This window comes from Sinocyclocheilus anshuiensis, unplaced genomic scaffold, assembly GCF_001515605.1.
Source record: "Sinocyclocheilus anshuiensis isolate Anshui unplaced genomic scaffold, SAMN03320099.WGS_v1.1 scaffold392, whole genome shotgun sequence".
NCBI classification, from domain to species: Eukaryota; Metazoa; Chordata; class Actinopteri; order Cypriniformes; family Cyprinidae; genus Sinocyclocheilus; species Sinocyclocheilus anshuiensis.
The window spans coordinates 4,159,161-4,168,889 of record NW_015557091.1 but is presented as its reverse complement, the minus strand read 5'-3'; the positions used below and the strand labels follow the sequence as shown (position 1 = coordinate 4,168,889).

The window sequence follows — 9,729 nt, the reverse complement described above, 5'->3', positions numbered from 1 at the left end:
GGAACTTCAGAGCAAGTTTGCGAATCTTTTGATTTAGATCGGAACGAGTTCGGAAATCTTTTGATTCAGATTGGAAATTAGGAGTGGGTTCACGAATCATTTGATTTAGATCGGGACTTCGGAGCAGGTTTGCAAATCATTTGATGCAGATTGGAACTTCGGAGCAGGTTCGTGAATCTTTTTATTTAGATCGGGAGTTTGGAGCGGGTGTGCAAATCATTTGATTCAGATCGGAACTTCGGAGTGGGTTCACAAATTTTTTGATTTAGATAAGAACTTCGGAACGGGTTCGTGAATCTTTTGATTAAGATCGAAACTTCGGAGTGTGTTCACAAATTATTTGATTCAGATTGGAACTTCAGAGCGGGTTTGTGAAACATTTGATTCAGATCAGGACTTCAGAGCAGTATATAGCAAATAATTTGATTCAGATTGGGACTTCAGAGCAGTATATAGCAAATCATTTGATTCAGATTGGGACTTCGTAGCGGGTTTGTGAATCGTTTGATTTAGATCGGAACTGCGGCGCGTGTTTGTGAATCTTTTGATTCAGATAGGACCTTTGGAGCGTGTAACGCAATTTATTTTTTCTGATTTCTTTTTTTTATTAAACAGTATAAAACATCAAATCTACGGCCACGTTTACCAGCCGAACACCAGGAGGCCTGTGCTGAAACAGCAAGAACCACGAGGCACAACACTGTAAAAGATGAAAGCCAACCAACTGACTTCACACAAGCTGCTAAATCAACACCAGAGCGTTTCAGTGAGGTCCTGAATGAGGAGAGTTCAAGGCTGCATTGTGGACATTAACCCATATACTGTAGCTAGGAGTTTGCTTTCCCTTCTTTGTCTAATGTGAAGGCATGCATTGGAAATACTGTTGAAAATTGAATGGGTTTACTGGTTACAACACATTCTTGGTCTTAACGCAAACATTTCATCTGTGCATGTTTTAGTAAAAAAAATTAATGTTTTGGTAATATTTAAAGGGGTCATATGATGCGATTTGTGTTTTTTGAACATTAAAGCATGTCAACATATTCTGTTACACCAAATACACAAAATAATGATCTTTAAAAAAAGCATCATATGACCCCTTTAATCATAGCTTGTAAAACTTTTTTTTCTTACTTAATACCAATGTATTAGTCCATATTTAACTAGTTTAGCCATTCAGTTTAATACCATTAATCTGTAGGCTACATCTTAGGGCATACAATTCAGCAATTAATAATCCAAAAGGTAAACAAAATGGTCTATTTATTAATCAATAAAATGTTTGAATAAATTTCAGTTGAAGAATTGATCTCATCCCTTGAATAGTCTGAAAATCTACAATAAAAATATTACATAGTTGCATAAAAATACCTTTTATGACTCTGCCATCTAGTGGTTGAGTGCTGTTGACTTGTACACTTTAAGTTACAACCACAATATAATGTCTATATATACACATACAAATTATATAAATATATTTAAAAACTATAAAATATTTTCCATAAATGTTTTAATCAACATTTGTTATATTTTAAAATAAAATAAAAGAATAAAAATAAAATAAAATAAAATATGGATAACTAAATAAATAAATATATAAAAAATAATAATAAAAAAACCCCTTTTGAACAGTAGTGTAAATAAATAAATAAATATATTTATCAAAATAACTTTGTGAATGCAGCGTTACCCTTTTTCTTGGCGCGCAGGTTAAGATCTTGAAGAACGTATATCAGGGCCTCCCAGGCAACAAAACCTCCCATAACTTTCAACATCCATCCATCCTCCTCATATTCTTCAAACAGTGCCAGACCAGTGAAAATTGCAGCAACTGTGTCACAGAATAAAAAGGGATATTGTTATTCTTCTGAGGAAATAGATGTTGTTGATGAAGATAATAAAGTTGTTGTTATACCTGCGAGGCCTTTGATAGCTAAAGCAATGAAGGAATGGGCCCAGTTAAAAACAAACCTCCTGCAAAGAAAACCATCACATTAACAGTAATGCTTCCACCTCCTTTTTCCATTTCTTATTTGGTTAAGAGAAGTTTCTCTCACCGTTCATGATTCGGCTCACAGCGGAAAGCAGCAGCTATGGGCTGAATAAGACTGAGGATCATCACCAAACAGCCCAGGACCGGATGAGCCCCCTACACACAGATACACACAGAGACAACTCCACTTTAAACATCTGAAATAAACAGTATTTCAATTTAAAACCCTTTATATTTTATATATCTGAGAGGATCTGCATTTTTACCGCCAAATTATTATTATTTTTTTAAAGTATATGTTCTGTCATTCAATTTTTAATATTCTATTTATTGTCATCATATTGCTGTTACTGCTGTTTTTAGGCAAATAGCCACCAAAGTCCATGCTTCACTGTTATTTTACCAAATCTAGATTCTATATGTAACAAATTATGCTTAAACTACTTACCTATAAACATCATTATTTCATCATATATATATATATATAATAAATATAATCAGTGTTGAGGGAAGTTACTTTTAACAATTTAACTGTCACCAGTTTGAACATAGACGTGAAAGTGCACTAGCCAAATTTAAATTGTAATAATTCCTGAATGAATACATTTTGTAATATGTTTTTGAAGTACCATTTCCATGGTAATGCAACGTCCAATGTCCATCACAGGATGAATTTAGAGTTTTTAAGATTTCAATTGATATATAATTTATGATAATTACTAAAACGTGATAGGGGAAAAGGCAACGAAAAAAGACTTTTTGTGACAAAATTCAGAACTCCTTTTATGATGTAGATTTTTGAGGTGCACTCAACATAATTTGTAACAAAAAACAGTGGTAAAATATCTATTTAGGAGACCTTTCCAACAATATATAGTTTGTCATGATTAGATTTATTTGGAATTATTTGTAATACAGTGTGTGTATAATTATTAGGCACATTGATATTCTGATCATATTTTTTCCAAGCACATTTTACCCATTTCAAACCACATCAATCTTAATAACTACTATTACATATATCACTTATCATTTATAAGTGATATATAATTGTCCATGAAGGCTGGAAGTTAAAAACTCCTTATATTCAGGTGTGCATGTTTTCTTTTACCGATAAAATGAGCCAAAAAAGAGATTTAACTCAGACTGAAAAGTCAAAAATTATGAAATCCCCATGAGAAATATTCAAAACTAATGCAATAAAGAAATTGCAAAGTTAAGACATGACCATTGGACAGCAAAATGCTCATTGGGTCAGCGGGGTCAGTTACTTCTTATGGAAAATAATGCATTACGTCACTTTTGCATTACTTTTTGTCACCTGGGCTGGGCATTCTTATTTGTTTTTAAATAACAAAAAAAAAAGCTTTATTTTTGGCAACTGTAAGGGTTTAATCTGTAACTTATTTTTCTTCATTTTTATTTATTCACTTACTTAATTACTTACTTGCTTACTTACTTATTAATTTAATTATTTAGTTTGTTTTTTTTGCATTACTTTTTGTCACCTGGGCAGGGCATTCTTATTTGTTTTTAAATAACAAAAAAAAAAGCTTTATTTTTGGCAACTGTAAGGGTTTAATCTGTAACTTATTTTTCTTAATTTTTATTTATTCACTTACTTAATTACTTGCTTACTTACTTATTAATTTAATTATTTAGTTTGTTTTAGCTTACCCCACTCCAATCCCGAGCATAAGAAAACACCAGTATGAATGCGATGGCCGTGGCAGTGACTGACAGGGCCATCAGAGACACGTGGGCCTTTCAAAGAAGAAATAAACTATGTTTAGTTATTTCAAACATTTAGCAGGTTACACTTACTGTAGGTCTTCAACAACATTACCTTATGCTTAAAAATCAGTCCATGTACATTCAAATGAAAACATTAAAACAGATGAAACACACAATTTTAATGTACATTAGCTACGTACATCCAGTCCAATCATTTTTAAAAGTGCTGATATTGTGCTGAAATGTAAATTACTCTATATTATCTTAGTATATATAGAACAGTTATGTTATATAATGCAATAAAGGTAGTTAATGACAAGTGATCATTTCATAACTAGCTTCTTATCTTATCTTTCTCACACTAATTGCACATACACTTTTCCCTACAACTTATTACTGCAAAGCATTTATCAAAGAAATTTTCCCACTGTCATGCTGATGAAACAGATATGTCAACATGACAAGTAATTCATTTACAAATGAGCTGATGAGCTTGATAAAGCGGCCCACATGGGAAGGACTCCTGCTTTGTTTAGACAGCATGCTAGCCAACTAATCTGAATCTGATTTTATTTTTATTTTTTTGGCATATACAGCTCAGATCTGTTAAGTTGTTTATAGTCTAAACAGTGAAAAATTCAAATCCAGAATCCACATTTTTACAATCCTAATCCAGCCAAATTCATGTCTGATTTTTAAGCATAGGAGTTGAACATGGCGCTAATAACACCTACAGTAGGTCATGGGTTTGATTGCATGAATTAAAAAATGTATACTTTGCATGCAACAAAAACATTTGCCAAATGCATATGCGTAAATCTGCATGCAATCTGAACTATGGTTACTAAACCTGACTACAGTATCTAAATGAACGGATCCGATGTTTTCATTTGCTCCGTGTGCACAATCAGTTAGCATTACTTACCATAAACCAGAAATCTTTACCGCAGCAACCATGGTCCTTGGCAACTCCCTTTAAATAGCGTGCAATGAGCATCCCTATACTGCCCGTGGTCATCCAGGAGATTAACATCAGGCAACCTGAAGCAGATCAGTATCATCAGGACCACAATAGCGCTGATGTGATGCTCTAATGTGGATCCAGTCTGTCATGATGTACTCACCGTGTGCTTTAACAATCGCTGGGAATTCTTCAGCACTTGTAACGACCTGGCTTGGATCCTGTAAATTAGCCTTGGTACTACTGACATATTTATTTGTGTGGATCTGGATGTTACCTACAAATGAAGATAATATTCAGTTAGACAACCCAAATAAAGATTCTGTCATCATTTACTCATGCTATTCCACTTTTCCTTCCAGAAATCACAAAGGGAGATGTTTTGAAGAAGGTTTATGCTGCTCTTTTGCATACAATGAAAGGATGCAAAGGGACAGTCAAGCTTAAAAAACACCATAAAATTTGCGTAAGAATCCATACTTTATGTGCACCATATTACAAGTCTTCTGAAGCCAATCAATAGCTTTCTTTCAGGAATTTTCTTTATTCATTGACAATCTTACCTTCTGTATATTCAAACTTTCTGAGCATTCTGCTAAACATCTTTACTGTACAGTATGTGTGTTTTATGCAAGAATGAGAGTTTGCAACAACATGAGGGTGAGTAAAGGATGATAGAATTTTCATTGTCATATATGATATAATGATAATATATTAATTACTAAACTGAAACTGAAACAAAAATAAAGCCAACTATAAATATTTAAAAAATAATATTAGTGATTATAAAAATAAAATGAGTTAAGTGATTTTTAAATTAATAATAAATGATATAATAGCAATAATTATACTATATTATATACATATATATTACTATTCTAATTATATAATTTATGGACCCTTTTCACAAGACTATGATGTTTCAATGATCATCAGCATCGTAAATCCTCCAAAGTTTTTTATATTTAAAATTTTTTTTTTAAATGTATGTACATTTATAACACTATATTTTGTATTAAATTACATTTGCATCAAATTACAAAAAAAACGAATTAACGCTAAAGCGAGGGTGTTTCTAATACAGCGTCTATGGGAGGGACTATACAGTCTCTCTCCTGACTGCCGTTATCAGTCTTTCTCTATATTTTTTCCTTTTTTTTGAAAGTCATGAAACCATTATCGTGGAGTTTTTCTTTTGCTATTTGAGAAAATGGGAATGCAAAAGAAATATATTTGTGGTAGTCTCCAATTCACCGCTATAGAAGTTTACCCAGATATGACGACTTCTGCTGTTGAGAAACCCGAAAATGTGAAAAATGTCTATTATTACTATAAAAATATTTTTTATTAATATAAAATATATCATCAATAGGAAATTATACTAAAATAACACTACATTACATTTGACATTTGTTTATATAACACAGAACCACAGACCTTGACTGTTGGAGGGTCCGGCAGCAATCATGAGGTAGTACTCGCTAGTAGACGTTGCTCTACTTCTCGTGCTAATCGCATTACGGGAAGTAAAAGAACAATTGATAGTATTTCCATTCATTAGCGTTGTCTTGATATCAGTCACATTCCCCTGTAAACATGTAGAATATGTATGAGTGATGATATCTTATCACATAACAGAAATGGTGGCATAACAGAGAAATATACCAGTGAGAGAATAGTTGGAGCTGTTTTTCCTGTGGAAATAGCATGTTGCACTTGAAGGTTGCCGCTGCTGTCCTTACCACAGATGTAGATGTCGTCATTGCCCTGAAAATACAAAACAAAACAAAAAACCTTTTAAAACCATATGAACATAATGCTGTCTCACTGTTTCTGGAAAAACAAAATCACTTATGGGGTTTGCAGAAGTTTTTTTGTGGAATGGAAAATTAGTCAGTGCTGACAGAGGTGGATCTCCAGATAAGATGTAGATCTCAAGTTTCAGAAAAAATGTAATATGTCCGACACCCACTTCGATGTTTACAGTGTATTGGCACATAACTGCTAGTCTGAGGAACACCATCACCCTCAAAGTTCTACACATCCTCCATTTTACATTGGTTTGTGTATTCAAAATTTTTAGACAAATAAAGCAGAAAAGGCCTGCTGATATCTCACCATTTCCTGGTCATCTGAAAACCCAATAGCAACGTATCCTTCAGCTTGCCCAAACATTTCAATCCTCATTTTTGATTGGTTAGATGATGTCTGAACTGCCATGAAGTAGCAGCCTGTGTTGGCAGTTGGGTCACAGCTGCTGGGATGACTGAAGCAGACTTTGGTTTTCCCACAATCAGGATTTGATGGAACCTGAAATGAACAGAGCAATTTCTGCTGAATACAAAACAACATACAATACAAATAGATCATTAATTTACCTGGTTTTCATGTTTGTTTAGGTTTAAAGTAAAAGCTAGACTTACAGTCGGAGCTGCAGTTGCAGAAGTTCCTGTATATGCCAAGGTAGAGCTCTTGACACCAACCCAAAAGGTAGAAGCAGTTTTCACAAATGTTGCTCTAAAACAACCCCAAATGTTCCATTACAAATTACAACAAGAAATATAAATAAAAATTAAAAATAAGTATAAGAATCATACAAATGATAAACTTAAGACACATTAAAAAGGATACCTGAATTCTATATCGCTGAGCTGTCCAGATGTAGGGGCTGTCCATTTAGCTTGAATTACACTTTTTTTAGTGTTTGATTTGTGAGAGACTACTCTACTCTGAATAATATAAATAATAATATAATATAAAAATGGGACAATTTCTGATAATTGGCCAATGTTATTCCAATAGCATTTTAATAACTAGCTTATTAGTAAAATGGATATGAAAGAATATATATACAATTTTATAAGTAGCCTTAAGTGTACAAGATTACTTGTATATAATATAACATAATAAAATATATATTTGTCTGTGTTTCTTCTCCACCAACCATTATTAAATCTGAAAAATCTGAAAATGATGTAGATAAACTCACAGCCGCTCCATCGCAGGAGAGGAGCTGCGCATTACTGTCCGCCACATTAAAAGTGCCGATGGAAGTAGTTGATCCGACTTGACGTGCTTGTAACATAAACCCTTCAAATTGATCTCCTGGTTGGCTGTTTAGCAACACTGAGAAAGAAGAAACAGTTCCACTGAAATGTAAGTTAGACCCTGATCTAACTTACATGAACTGATGTCATATGATGACCAGCTGTAAACAACATTTCGCCAATTATTGTCAACAGTGACTCAACATAATCTGACTACAAATGATAAATTCATATAGTATAGTGTTGTGTAGCATAGTATAGTATACTTATACTATAGCGTATTTAAAAGGTACTGCATATATATATATATATATATATATATACATATATATACCATAAATGGAATACTTTTTAAATACACTGTAGTATAAACATTTATAACATAATAGCAACTAATTTCTAAAAGTTAGTAAACATAGTATAGTGCAAAATAACAATAAAACAATTTTAATGGTAACAATTTATTATTAAGGTCTGATTTGTTAACATTAATGCACTATCTAACGTTGAATAACAATATGAGTCATATATTTAAAGTTAACGAAACGAAATCTTATTGTAAACTGTGTCCATTTATTGATTGATTGATTGTCTCTAAAATACTTAATTCTGATTAGTCAATCAGGGAATTCAGTGGTCAGATATTTTTTGTAGTGACAGCTGACTGTGATTGTATAACTGAGAAAAATGTCTCTCTGCATTCTGTTTATTTATGCAGTAGCTAATACAGAAATGTAGCTTTAAAACCAGGCTAAGTATACTGTACAATTTATTATAGTAAGCTGCATAATAGTTCTGTTTTATACTGTAGTAGCAACAAACTACCAAGTTTACACAGACCTACTCAAGTTGTGTCTACTAGAGCTGCAACTTCATGAGGTAAAACTAACTTGTATTACTTTAACAGCTAAGAAAGCTGTTTTCAAAGCAGAGTAGCTGCAGCATCAGCCTCACCTGTGATTTGATCTCCCTCTTTAAAGGTAGTATTGTCAGCAGTGACAGTGAACGGAGCAGTGCTGGTCTGAGCGCTGTTAGACCCGTGATTAGGCGTCATAGATCCACAAACTGAGCTGACAAGTCCATTACCATAACAGTGCACGACCCCAACACAGCACAGGAGAACATACAGAAACATCTGTGGAGATTTACAAACTCACTGTAAAGTAATGAAAGCAGCATCGGGAGTAGCGATATCAATGAACAGCGAGAGAAGAAATAAAATATTGTTTAAAACAACCTTAAGAAAGAAAATTCGGTGGATGCTCCTGTTGTGGCTTCGTTTTGGCTGAAACTATCTGTGTGCGCAAGCTCAAGAATCCAGTCACTGCTTCACTGTAAATAGCGTATTGTCATCGTGGGCGGGGTTTACCTGCACAGGTAAGGCAACAGATCCCGTGACGCGAAAATTAATAGGTAACTATTTCTTTTTTTTTCTGCTGAAACAATAAATAACACAGGCTTGCTTTCAGACGCTTTTAATAAAAATAAAAAAACCAGGCCCGGCAAAAAAAAAAAAAAATAAATAATAATAATAACTAGTGTTTTCCAGATTAAAAATGTGTCTTACTTGCAACTTTTTAAAGAAAACAAACATCTCTGAAAAAGATTGGGAAACGCACATAATCTGTAATATAGCCTACTAATTAGATTTTTGTACAATATACAACTGTCTTATTGGTGAAGATCAGATATCACGCCCAGTTAAAAACAACTCATATAATAGTATATTTACGCAATATTTTATGTTTAAAAAAAAAAAACCGGGGAAGCACTGTGGAAATTAATCACAATGTAAAATGGTCAAATTCCGTTAATTTAATTATTTTTTCTAATGCATATTTGTACATTTATCGGCTTGGAACTCATTAAAAAACAAATTTAATGGATTGCTATTATTTATTATTGTTCTTTAAAGAAGTGCTCAGCTTTGATGTTACACTCTAAAAAATGCTGGGTTAAATTCAACCCAGTGCTGGGTAAAATAGGGACAAACT

General features: G+C 33.1%; 1 protein-coding gene across 1 annotated transcript; it reads right to left on the bottom strand.

Moving 5' to 3' along the window:
* Window positions 1-642: 642 nt before the first annotated feature.
* Window positions 643-9,268, bottom strand: LOC107677156 (putative ferric-chelate reductase 1). Its single transcript, XM_016471941.1, has 15 exons — window positions 8,973-9,268; window positions 8,690-8,870; window positions 7,678-7,814; window positions 7,320-7,417; window positions 7,112-7,205; window positions 6,807-6,998; window positions 6,354-6,455; window positions 6,126-6,276; window positions 4,852-4,965; window positions 4,653-4,768; window positions 3,671-3,757; window positions 2,058-2,149; window positions 1,916-1,974; window positions 1,691-1,831; window positions 643-665 (listed from the first exon to the last, which is right to left on the bottom strand). The coding sequence occupies exons 2-15, from the start codon at window positions 8,868-8,870 to the stop codon at window positions 643-645; spliced, it is 1,587 nt and encodes a 528-aa protein (XP_016327427.1). The 5' UTR covers window positions 8,973-9,268.
* Between the last annotated feature and the right edge of the window lie 461 nt (window positions 9,269-9,729).

Excerpts from the sequence above, each read along its gene's own strand:
- LOC107677156 (XM_016471941.1), bottom strand. The coding sequence starts at position 8,870 with ATGTTTCTGTATGTTCTCCTGTGCTGTGTTGGGGTCGTGCACTGTTAT. Across the intron at positions 7,418-7,677 it reads TCTCCTGCGATGGAGCGGCT|AGTAGAGTAGTCTCTCACAA; the intron begins GTGAGTTTATCT and ends TATATTATTCAG. Across the intron at positions 4,769-4,851 it reads AGCGATTGTTAAAGCACACG|GTTGCCTGATGTTAATCTCC; the intron begins GTGAGTACATCA and ends GATCTGCTTCAG.